At 47.0% G+C, this 13,401-nt stretch overlaps 1 protein-coding gene across 1 annotated transcript in view; it reads right to left on the reverse strand.

The window, feature by feature from the left end:
• Positions 1 to 13,401, reverse strand: part of LOC135522950 (transient receptor potential cation channel subfamily A member 1-like) — a 72,318-nt gene that overhangs the window by 42,693 nt on the left and 16,224 nt on the right. The window contains exons 3-7 of the mRNA XM_064949673.1: positions 11,486 to 11,661; positions 7,978 to 8,085; positions 6,738 to 6,846; positions 5,112 to 5,257; positions 2,429 to 2,565 (exon numbers count right to left, since the gene is read on the reverse strand). Coding sequence (XP_064805745.1) covers positions 2,429 to 2,565; positions 5,112 to 5,257; positions 6,738 to 6,846; positions 7,978 to 8,085; positions 11,486 to 11,661 — 676 coding nt within the window. The remainder of the gene's footprint in view (positions 1 to 2,428; positions 2,566 to 5,111; positions 5,258 to 6,737; positions 6,847 to 7,977; positions 8,086 to 11,485; positions 11,662 to 13,401) is intronic.

The raw sequence follows: 13,401 nt of genomic DNA on the forward strand, positions 1-13,401 counted from the left end.
ACTGGGATAGGGAGAGATTTAATATATCCGTAAACACTCCAGCCAGCTGGTCTTCACACGCTCTGAGAACGTGGCTAAAGATGCCGGCTGGGCCGGCAGCCTTGCAATGGTTAACACATTTAAATGTCATGGCATCGGCCTCAGAGAATGAGAACCCACGGTCCTCGGGAGCGGGCCACGTCGATGGCACGGTGTTATCTTCAAAGCAGGCGAGCCAGACGTCGATATCCGCGACGTGTCTGGTTTTCCCTTTTGTAATCTGTGATTGTCTGTAGACCCTGCCACATGCGTCTCCTGTCTGAGCTGTTGAATTGCGACTCCACTTTGTCTCTGTACTGATGTTTTGCCTGTTTGATTGTCTTACAGAGGGAATAACTACACTGTTTGTATTCAACCATATTCCCAGTCGCCTTGCCATGGTTAAATGCGGTGCTTTGCGCTTTTCAGTTTTGTGCGAATGCTGCCATCTATCCACGATTTCTGGTTTGGGTAGGTTTTACTAGTCACAGTGGGAACAACATCCCCGATGATGTCCAGTGTAACTCAGTCCACCGTGTTCCTACATTCATACAGTGTTTATACATCAATGTTATTATCCGAGGCTACACGGAACATCCCAGTCCGCGTGATCAAAACAAACCAGGGTCGTCCAGAAGATGGACAGTAAGCGAAGGCAAGGCTTTAAAGGTCAAAGTTCAGAAGCCCAGGGGTCAGAGTATCCAATGATTCAGTACATCCTATATAGTCTAAAGTGGCTTCCTCTACTCATCTCCTTTCCTTGAAGTGGCTTCCTCTACTCATCTCCTTTCCTTGAAGTGGCTTCCTCCACGCATTTCCTTTCCTTGAAGTGGCTTCCTTCACTCACCTCCTTCCCTTGAAGTGGCTTCCGCCACTCATCTCCTTTCCTTGAAGTGGCTCCCTCCACTCACCTCCTTCCCTTGAAGTGGTTTCCTCCACTCACCTCCTTACATTGAAGTGGCTTCCTCCACTCACCTCCTTCCCTTGAAGTGGCTTCCTCCACTCATCTCCTTCCCTTGAAGTAGCTTCCTCCACTCACCTCCTTCCTTGAAGTGGCTTCCTCCACTCACCTCCTTCCCTTGAAGTGGCTTCCTCCACTCACCTCCTTCCCTTGAAGTGGCTTCCTCCACTCACCTCCTTCCCTTGAAGTGGCTTCCGCCACTCATCTCCTTCCCTTGAAGTGGCTTCCTCCACTCATCTCCTTTCCTTGCTCTGTACTGATCTTTAGAATTGGACAGGTGACAGCCCAGGACACTAGCCTGGTGAATATTGAGATGTCCATTCTAACTCATTATCTTTCTACACTACATAATGGCCAGTTTATCAGATTGATCAATGTAGATATGAAGTTTATTGGATAATGAGGGTTTGATTTTCCATTGACTTTCAGACTGGATTTGTTAACGGGTTCATAATTAGTAGTTTGCAGTCTAAAACAGCTAAATACTTAAAAAGCTGTTCCCTGTCCAGTGTACTTACTGTGGCTTCCTGTGCCAACGCACATAGCTGTTAGATACAGAGGAGATGTGAGACTGAGACACATCTTTAATGATCAGTAATATTAAAAACCCAGCCATACTTTCTTCACATAGCCCTTTTCCTACGTGTCATTCAGTTCTTTTTTTATGACGGTAGTTATGATGTGGGTATTAACCAGGTGTTACCGAGTCATTTTCCCTCTTTACACACACACTGCAGTTGGATAGTTACCGTGGTTACTGGTCATAAAGACAAGAGGTACAACTAGGGTAGTGCGTCCTAAATGGCACACTCAAAAGTAGTGCGCTAAATTAGGGAATAGGGTGCCATCTTGGGGCACAGGCATAGGTATTAGGCCGGTTGTGACGTCACAGTCCATTACGCTGTGATTCATGTGGAATTTTTAATGAGCAATGCTTGGTTCTGTTGACAATGGAATAGAATGTCTGGTTATCATGGGTCATTTAATGAGTCTAATTTTTATTTTACCTTTATTTAACCAGGCAAGTCAGTTAAGAACAAATTCTTATTTTCAATGACGGCCTAGGAACAGTGGGTTAACTGCCTGTTCAGGGGCAGAACGACAGATTTGTACCTTGTCAGCTCGGGGATTTGAACTTACAACCTTTCGGTTACTAGTCCAACGCTCTAACCACTAGGCTACCTGCCACCTCTACACTCTAACCACTAGGCTACCTGCCACCTCTACACTCTAACCACTAGGCTACCCTGCCACCTCTACACTCTAACCACTAGGCTACCTACCACCTCTACACTCTAACCACTAGGCTACCTACCACCTCTACACTCTAACCACTAGGCTACCCTGCCACCAATACACTCTAACCACTAGGCTACCCTGAACAAAATAACATTAAAATGGATGAATGAATGAAAGAATAAATGAATGAAAGAAAGAAAAGTCTCCCACCTGTGTAGAGGTGTCTGGCAGGCTCCATCAGGCAGGTTAATGATGCTGTCCAGTCTGCTGTAGGAGGACAGCATCAGTTTAACTGCCTCTGTCGCTCCCTGGGAACAGGCAAAATGTAGAGCTGTGGACCGGTCCACCTGGAGTACAGTAACACACACACACACACACACACACACACACACACACACACACACACACACACACACACACACACGTACACACACACACACGCACGCACACACGTACACACGCACACACGCACACACACGCACACACGTACACACGCACACACGCACACACACACACACACACACACACACACACACACATACACACACACATACACACGCACGCGCGCACGCGCACACGCGCACACGCGCACACGCGCACACACGCACACACGCACACACGCACACACGCACACACGCACACACGCACACACGCACACACGCACACACGCACACACGCACACAACACACACACACACACACACACACACACATACACATACCTACACATCCATACACACTACACACCTACACATACACATGTTTCATACACACCACACACCATGTTTCATACACACACACACTCCATGTTTCACACAGACCTATTTTATCATGGAATTTCAGACACAGAGATGTGACAAACATTACAGAAAACACAGACCTGTTCTCCATGTTTCTACTCGTGAAACGCTACAGGACATCTCATAGACAGAGTGAAGAGAGAGTCAAATAGAGATCTCCGGTGGGATGTACAGTGTATGTCATAGAGAGACGGGGAAAATACAAGCAATTTAATGAGATATGCATGAACAGCAGGAGCAGAGCAGAGGTCGCCGTCCTCACCTCCACACCACAAACAGACAGCTCAGGAAGTGGAGGTCAGTACAGTACAGGAAGTGGAGGTCAGTTCAGTACCGGAAGTGGAGGTCAGATCAGTACAGGAAGTGGAGGTCAGATCAGTACAGGAAGTGGAGGTCAGTTCAGTACATTAATAAGTGGAGGTCAGATCAGTACAGGAAGTGGAGGTCAGTACAGTACATTAATAAGTGGAGATCAGTACAGTACAGGGAGTGGAGGTCAGATCAGTACAGGAAGTGGAGGTCAGATCAGTACAGGAAGTGGAGGTCAGTTCAGTACATTAATAAGTGGAGGTCAGATCAGTACAGGAAGTGGAGGTCAGTACAGTACATTAATAAGTGGAGATCAGTACAGTACAGGAAGTGGAGGTCAGATCAGTATAGGAAGTGGAGATCAGTACAGTACAGGAAGTGGAGGTCAGATCAGTACAGGAAGTGGAGATCATTACATTAATAAGTGGATGTCAGTACAGTACAGGAAGTGGAGGTCAGTACAGTACAGGAAGTGGAGGTCAGTACAGTACAGGAAGTGGAGGTCAGATCAGTACAGGAAGTGGAGGTCAGATCAGTACAGGAAGTGGAGGTCAGATCAGTACAAGAAGTGGAGGTCAGTACAGTACATTAATAAGTGGAGATCAGTACATTACAGGAAGTGGAGGTCAGATCAGTATAGGAAGTGGAGATCATTACATTAATAAGTGGATGTCAGTACAGTACAGGAAGTGGAGGTCAGTACAGTACAGGAAGTGGAGATCATTCACCTTATTCACAAAGTCCCTCTTCAAAAGTAGTGCACTATATAGGGAAAAGGGTGCCATTTGAAGATCCTAAGATCCTAAGGAGATCCGTTGCAAAGCAACAATCCCCTACTGTAAATACGATTCTATTTCAATTAAATGTTCAAACGTGGGAGAAAATATTATCACAAACCCAAGAATCTTCATGATTTGAAGATATTAGAACAACAGACTTTTACCTTGTCAGCTCAAGGATTTGAAATTGCAAACTTTCATTGCTGGTTACTAGTCCAATGCTTTAACCACTGGGCTACCTGCTGGTTACTAGTCCAACGCTCTAACCACTAGGCTACCTGCTGGTTACTAGTCCAATGCTATAACCACTAGGCTACCTGCTGGTTACTAGTCCAACCCTCTTACCACTAGGCTACCTGCTGGTTACTAGTCCAACGCTCTAACCCCTAGGCTACCTGCCACCTCTACACTCTCACCCCTAGGCTACCTATCACCTCTACACTCTAACCACTAGGCTACCTGCCAACTCTACACTCTAACCACTAGGCTACCTGCCACCTCTACACTCTAACCACTAGGCTACCTGCCTCGAACCACTAGGCTACCTGCCACCTCTACACTCTAACCACTAGGCTACCTGCCACCCCTACACTCTAACCACTAGGCTACCTGCCTCGAACCACTAGGCTACCTGCCACCTCTGCACTCTAACCACTAGGCTACCTGCCACCTCTACACTCTAACCACTAGGCTACCTGCCACCTCTACACTCTAACCACTAGGCTACCTGCCACCTCTACACTCTAACCACTAGGCTACCTGCCACCTCTACACTCTAACCACTAGGCTACCTGCCACCTCTACACTCTAACCACTAGGCTACCCTGCCACCTCTACACTCTAACCACTAGACTACATGCCACCTCTACACTCTAACCACTAGGTTACCTGCCTCCTCTACTCTCTAACCACTAGGCTACCTGCCACCCCTACACTCTAACCACTAGGCTACCTGCCACCTCTACACTCTAACCACTAGGCTACCTGCCACCCCATCCTAATGTACCTGTTGTTGGTCGATCTTGGCTCCTTTGTGGATGCAGAACTCGATTATGTCCATGTTGCCTCCCCTGACCGCCAGGTGAAGTGGACTACTGTATGACTTATCCAGGAAATTAATGTGTTCCTCTATGGAAAGACCCATCTCCTCTCCTGGAAAAAAAAAACCCCACACAGGCAGAGTTATGTACAAGTTTCATTCAAGTTTCAAGTTTTGAATGTCACTTGCATAAGTACAGTGAAATACCCCTCTGGACAGGATGCCTCATGCAGAGGGCTCATCATCTAAATTCGTTTCCTTTCCTCATCTCCTTTCCTTGAATAAGGACTATTGTGTGGACAGATGTATTGAGTTGAATCTCTGAAGCATTATGGTATATTCTGTTCAAATTAATAACTCAAAAGGTTGTTGTGTTTGGTTTCACAGTGTAATTTCCCCTTAGTCCTGCCATCTGTGGAGATCTGGCTCGGCCTGGCCTAAAGAATGTCAATTCCCATTTGGTCCAAAACTGACGACGACAGGAGCTTCACAAATATTTTGCTGTTGTACTAAACACATCAGCGTCCTGTTATGTGTGACTCAGCTGCAGACCTCCCAGGTTAGGTAAACAGTGTATCTGTGCTGAGGTCTCTGGTTTGTGTGGCTCCCAAATGGCTCCCGTATATCAGTAACAAAGATCCTGTATATTGACACAAAATGGCTCCCGTATATCAGTAACAAAGATCCTGTATGTTGACACAAAATGGCTCCCGTATATCAGTAACAAAGATCCTGTATGTTGACACAAAATGGCTCCTGTGTGTCAGTAACAAAGATCCTGTATATTGACACAAAATGGCTCCTGTGTGTCAGTAACAAAGATCCTGTATGTTGACACAAAATGGCTCCTGTGTGTCAGTAACAAAGATCCTGTATGTTGACACAAAATGGCTCCTGTGTGTCAGTAACAAAGATCCTGTATGTTGACACAAAATGGCTCCTGTGTGTCAGTAACAAAGATCCTGTATGTTGACACAAAATGGCTCCTGTGTGTCAGTAACAAAGATCCTGTATATTGACACAAAATGGCTCCTGTGTGTCAGTAACAAAGATCCTGTATATTGACACAAAATGGCTCCTGTGTGTCAGTAACAAAGATCCTGTATGTTGACACAAAATGGCCACTATGTAGAGAACTTTCAAAGTTCTTCCAAGAGAACTTGGAAACTCAGAAATGTCTGACTTGGAAACTTGTAGAAAAAATTGGTCAGATATTCCAATAAGAAAGTATCAGAACCAACCAATAATAAGCTGCACACCAATAAAATTGGATTTGATTTGATTTTGACAAAGATGGTAACAAAGATGGTAACATTGGTAAGGGATTAGCCTGAGTATTAGCCTGTTTGTGCTATCATGCTAACATGCTATTATGCTAACATGCTATCATGCTAACATGCTATCATGCTAACATGTTTTGGCTTGACAAGGACAGCATTGAAATTGATAAAAGCACAAACAGATCTCTGACCAGGCTAGTAATGGATGAGGGGGAAACTTACAATAGTAAAGTGTTTTTTTTACACCAATGGACAAGTGTAGCATCCTATACAAATGCAATCCTTTATTATCTCCTCATCAATAATGCCATACCAGCCTTGAGGATGACATCCATGGCTTTCTTTGAGCCTGCGAAGGCAGCTGCATGGACAGCATAGTGGCCCAGTTTGTTCTGACTGGAGAGCCGCGCCCCATGGCTCAGCTACAGGGAACAGGACACAGGCGGACAGAGTCATCAGGGGTTTTAAATAATGCATTGACACAAAGCAGAATTGTGACAGTTAATAACAGTGGGTCATTTCTAAATTCTAGGAGAGACTGGAAGCTGTGTGCGTTATTTCTAACTCTTGGTTATAAACATTATACACATTTTGTGTACATTCTCTCATAAAAACAGGATAATTGAGTATTATTTAACATTAATTGTACAACTGGCTATGTACGTGTACTGTATAGACTGACTGATATAATGTATACAGTACAAGCCTATGTTACTCGATTCGATAGCACTTTCAGTGAAGTATGTACAATGTTTTATAATGCACATAGAGGGAGAGGGAGAGAGGGAGATGGAGAGGGAGAGAAGGAGGGAGAGAGGGAGATGGAGAGGGAGAGAAGGAGGGAGAGAGAGAGAGAGAGAGAGAGAGAGAGAGAGAGAGAGAGAGAGAAAGAGGGAGAGAGAGAGAGAGAGAGAGAGAGAGAGAGAGAGAAGAGAGGGAGAGAAGGAGGGAGAGAGGGAGATGGAGAGGGAGAGAAGGAGGGAGAGAGGGAGATGGAGAGGGAGAGAAGGAGGGAGAGAGAGAGATAGAGAGAGAGAGAAGGAGGGAGAGAGAGAGATAGAGAGAGAGAAGGAGAGAGAGAGAGAGAGAGAGAGAGGGGTGAGAGAGAGAGAGAGAGAGAGAGAGAGAGAGAGAGAGAGAGAGAGAGAGAGAGAGGGAGAGAGAGAGAGAGAGAAGGAGGGAGGGAGAGAGAGAGAGAGAGAGAGAGAGAGAGAGAGAGAGAGAGAGAGAAGAGATAGAGAGAGAGAGAGAGAGAGAGAGAGGGAGAGAGAGAGAGAGAAAAGAGGGAGAGAGAGAGAGAGAGAAAGAGGGAGAGAGAGAGAGAGAGAGAGGAGGGAGGGAAGAGAGAGAGAGAGAGAGAAGGAGGGAGAGAGAGAGAGATAGAGAGAGAGAGAAGGAGGGAGAGAGAGAGAGAGAGAGAGAGAGAGAGAGAGAGAGAGAGAGAGAGAGAGAGAAAGAGGGAGAGAGAGAGAGATGGAGAGAGAGGGAGAGAGAGAAGAGGGAGAGAGAGAGAGAGAGAGAGAGAGGAGGGAGAGGTAGAGAGATCCTCTCACCAGTATAGAGAGCGCCTCAGGATTATTGATGGAGCAGGCTAACATGACAGGAGTGTTGCCAAGACCTCCTTCTAGGTTAGACTCTGTCTTATAGTGAGACAACAGGAGCTGGGAGAAACCACACACACATTTTACATTAATAATGAAACCTTATGTGATATGAATGAATTCATGAAATTGTATTTGTTCACTAACAGCGGCTGGAGAAACAACAACATTCTGTGATACATACCTGTCTGTGGCTTTCTACTCCCTGACACAGGGACACAGGGACCGCTAGAATTCTCACCCCGAGAACAGACAGTAGAAATGCTGACAAGGTCCTAGAGTCAGGGGAGGCTCTGCCTCATTAACCTTCATCACCAAGCTTGGCTTTGGGTGACCAGATTCTGTTTTGTAAGCCATATCTATCATCCCTTACTCTGGCACAACCTTGGGTTACCAGATGCCTCTTACCCACTAGAGTGACCCACGAACTCGCCAGATGCTCTTTCTTACCCCACGTGTCTCTATCCAGTGTGACCTAATCGATTACGTCCATCCACCCATATCTATTCACATGTCTTGGAGCCATTGTCCGTTAGCTCTGGGTTACCAGATGCCTCGTACCCTCAAAAATGGTGCACACACTCAGCTTCAGCTTTTGTTGAAGACAGGGGTGTGAAAACATAGGATCTGGCCCGCGAAGGGGGACCAATCCGGCCCATGGATGATTTAATATGGGAATGATAGAAGGTGATAGTTGCGCCTGACGAGTTGCTGACGCCAGCCCCGTGATGACTGAATCACCATTTGTGACATTGTCTGGATGGCCATATGAGAGCTGACCATATGAATGCTGACCATATGAGAGCTGACAATTTGTTGGCTGACAATATGAGAGCTGACAATATGAGAGCTGACAATATGAGAGCTGACAATATGAGAGCTGACAATATGAGAGCTGACCATATGAGAGCTGACAATTTGTTGGCTGACAATATGAGAGGAGACAATATGAGAGCTGACAATATGAGAGCTGACAATATGAGAGCTGACAATTTGTTGGCTGACAATATGAGAGCAGACAATATGAGAGCTGACCATATGAGAGCTGACCATATGAGAGCTGACAATATGAGAGCTGACCATATGAGAGCTGACAATTTGACAATTGAGAGCTGACAATATGAGAGCTGACAATTTGACAATATGAGAGCTGACAATATGAGAGCTGACAATATGCTGACCATATGAGAGCTGACAATATGAGAGCTGACCATATGAGAGCTGACATATGAGAGCTGACAATATGAGAGCTGACAATATGAGAGCTGACAATATGAGAGCTGACCATATGAGAGCTGACCATATGAGAGCTGACCATATGAGAGCTGACAATTTGTTGGCTGACAATATGATGAGAGCTGACCATATGAGAGCTGACAATATAAGAGCTGACAATATGAGAGCTGACATATGAGAGCTGACAATATGAGAGCTGACAATATGAGAGCTGACAATATGAGAGCTGACAATATGAGAGCTGACCATATGAGAGCTGACCATATGAGAGCTGACCATATGAATGCTGACAATATGAGAGCTGACAATATGAGAGCTGACCATATGAGAGCTGACAATTTGTTGGCTGACAATATGAGAGCAGACAATATGAGAGCTGACCATATGAGAGCTGACCATATGAGAGCTGACCATATGAGAGCTGACAATTTGTTGGCTGACAATATGAGAGCAGACAATATGAGAGCTGACAATATGAGAGCTGACCATATGAGAGCTGACCATATGAGAGCTGACAATTTGTTGGCAGACAATATGAGAGCTGACAATATGAGAGCTGACAATATGAGAGCTGACAATATGAGAGCTGACAATTTGTTGGCTGACAATATGAGAGCTGACAATATGAGAGCTGACAATATGAGAGCTGACAATATGAGAGCTGACAATATGAGAGCTGACCATATGAGAGCTGACCATATGAGAGCTGACAATATGAGAGCTGACAATATGAGAGCTGACAATATGAGAGCTGACAATATGAGAGCTGACAATATGAGAGCTGACAATATGAGAGCAGACAATACGATGACTGACCATATGATGGCCGACCATATGAGTCAAACACACCTTTTCCATGGCTTTCCCCTGGGCGGGACATTAAGAGCACGTACACCATTGGGCGATGTGAAGACAGATGAAAACACTTAAAATTGACTAAAATCATTTTACTGTGTGAATTGAATTGTCTTGTTTGGTTAGATCTTAATTAAGATCTATTACATTCAGTTTGTTGACTGTGTCCAGTGTGCTAATAATCACGATCTTCCAATTGGCTCATACACCCCCCCCCCCCCCTGTAACTCTTCCCAGGTCGTTCATGTAAATGAGAATGTGTTCTCAGTCAACTTCCCTGGTAAAATAAAAAGATCTACGATCTAGTAAAATACAATAAAAATAATCACAGATAAGAAAACTGGCAGGGCACTATTTTGTATATTTTTCTGATGTCGAGGAAATATTTGTTTTTAAATCCATGTAGCCCTCCGGTCAATGTTGAATAGCGAATGTGACCCCGTGGCTAAATGAGTTTGACACTGCTGGTTTAGGACAAGGAGGGAAATGAAAAGCCATGGTAAGGCAGTAGGGGGTGTTGGAGGAGTTGGTGGGGGAGTTAAGGGCAGGTCGTTTGGTGAGGGAGGTAAGGGCAGGTAGTTTGGTGAGGGAGGTATGGGCAGGTAGTTTGGTGGGGAAGGTATGGGCAGGTAGTTTGGTGGGGGAGGTATGGGCAGGTAGTTTGGTGGGGGAGGTATGGGCAGGTAGTTTGGTGAGGGAGGTAAGGGCAGGTAGTTTGGTGAGGGAGGTATGGGCAGGTAGTTTGGTGAGGGAGGTAAGGGCAGGTAGTTTGGTGAGGGAGGTAAGGGCAGGTAGTTTGGTGGGGGAGGTATGGGCAGGTAGTTTGGTGAGGGAGGTATGGGCAGGTAGTTTGGTGAGGGAGGTAAGGGCAGGTAGTTTGGTGAGGGAGGTAAGGGCAGGTAGTTTGGTGAGGGAGGTATGGGCAGGTAGTTTGGTGGGGAAGGTATGGGCAGGTAGTTTGGTGGGGGAGGTATGGGCAGGTAGTTTGGTGGGGGAGGTATGGGCAGGTAGTTTGGTGAGGGAGGTAAGGGCAGGTAGTTTGGCGGGGGAGGTACAGGCAGGTAGTTTGGTAAGGGAGGTATGGGCAGGTAGTTTGGTGGGGGAGGTAAGGGCAGGTAGTTTGGTGGAGCTGGTAAGGGCAGGTAGTTTGGTGAGGGAGGTAAGGGCAGGTAGTTTGGTGGGGCTGGTAAGGGCAGGTAGTTTGGTAAGGGAGGTATGGGCAGGTAGTTTGGTGGGGGAGGTATGAGCAGGTAGTTTGGTGGGGCATGAAAGGTGTAACTCACCTCCAGGTGTAGGAGAGACCCAAGTCTGTTTAGTAGAAGAGGAGGGGGGGTGTTACAGAGGGGAGCTAAGGATCATGGTGTCTCACCTGGACCAGATGGTTGTGTGTGTGGCTAACAGCCAGGTGTAGAGGTGACATCAGGGCCTTGTTGAGGACGTTAGGTTCAGCCCCCAGCTCTAACAGAGCCCTGCAGCTGTCTGGCTGGTTCCTCTCCACAGCCCAGTGCAGCGGCATAGACCCCTCGTCATCATACACCTTCCACCCTGGGGAGAGAGGACAGAGGTAGGACACACACACGCACACGCACAGACACGGAAAAACAGACATACACACACACGAACACACACATGCATAAACCGACACACACACACGCACAGGCATAGACAGACACACAAAATTCACACAAACACACATACTGTAATTAAGATGAGGAAACTTGAGAAATGAAATGAAGAGGAAATATTTCACTCAAGTTAATCTACATCACACTGGCAGCCATTTTGTATTTTTAGGATGGGAGCCTCCCCATCTCTGACTGTGATGCTGGGTTTCTGTGTGGAGCCTCCCCATCTCTGACTGTGATGCTGGGTTTCTGTGTGGAGCCTCCCCATCTCTGACTGTGATGCTGGGTTTCTGTGTGGAGCCTCACCATCTCTGACTGTGATGCTGGGTTTCTGTGTGGAGCCTCCCCATCTCTGATTGTGATGCTGGGTGTGTGTGTGGAGCCTCACCATCTCTGACTGTGATGCTGGGTTTCTGTGTGGAGCCTCACCATCTCTGACTGTGATGCTGGGTGTGTGTGTGGAGCATCACCATCTCTGACTGTGATGCTGGCTGTGTGTGGAGCCTCACCATCTCTGACTGTGATGCTGGGTGTGTGTTTGGAACCTCACTATCTCTGACTGTGATGCTGGCTGTGTGTGGAGCCTCACCATCTCTGACTGTGATGCTGGCTGTGTGTGTGGAGCCTCCCCATCTCTGACTGTGATGCTGGGTGATTGTGTGGAGCCTCACCATCTCTGACTGTGATGCTGGCTGTGTGTGTGGAGCCTCACCATCTCTGACTGTGATGCTGGCTGTGTGTGTGGAGCCTCCCCATCTCTGACTGTGATGCTGGGTGATTGTGTGGAGCCTCACCATCTCTGACTGTGATGCTGGCTGTGTGTGTGGAGCCTCACCATCTCTGACTGTGATGCTGGGTGTGTGTGTGGAGCCTCACCATCTCTGACTGTGATGCCTCCCCATCTCTGACTGTGATGCTGGCAGGGCCTCAGCGTGATGCTGGTTAGAGCGTCTGGACTGTAATGCTGGCTGTGTCTGTGGAGTTGGAGTTCAAATCCCTGAGCTGACAAGGTACAAAATGCTGGGTGTGTCTGCCTCACCATCTCTGACTGTGATGCTGGCAGTTAACCTCACCATCCACTGTCTGATCCTGTGTGTGTGTGGCCGTCATGCTTGAAAATAAGAATTTGTTCTTAACTGACTCTGCCTAGTTAAATAAAGCCTCAAAATCTCTGAAAAAGATGCTGGGTGTGTGTGTGGAGCCTCACCATCTCTGACTGTGATGCTGGGTGTGTGTGTGTGTGTGATGCTGGCTGTGTGTGTGGAGCCTCACCATCTCTGACTGTGATGCTGGGTGTGTGTGTGTGGAGCCTCACCATCTCTGACTGTGATGCTGGCTGTGTGTGTGGAGCCTCACCATCTCTGACTGTGATGCTGGGTGTGTGTGGAGCCTCACCCTCTCTGACTGTGATGCTGGGTTTCTGTGTGGAGCCTCACCATCTCTGACTGTGATGCTGGCTGTGTGTGGAGCCTCACCATCTCTGACTGTGATGCTGGGTTTCTGTGTGGAGCCTCACCATCTCTGACTGTGATGCTGGGTTTCTGTGTAGAGCCTCACCATCTCTGACTGTGATGCTGGGTGTGTGTGGAGCCTCACCATCTCTGACTGTGATGCTGGGTGTGTGTGTGGAGCCTCACCATCTCTGACTGTGATGCTGGTG

The sequence above is a fragment of the Oncorhynchus masou genome, chromosome 30 (assembly GCF_036934945.1).
Source record: "Oncorhynchus masou masou isolate Uvic2021 chromosome 30, UVic_Omas_1.1, whole genome shotgun sequence".
Lineage (NCBI taxonomy): Eukaryota > Metazoa > Chordata > Actinopteri > Salmoniformes > Salmonidae > Oncorhynchus > Oncorhynchus masou.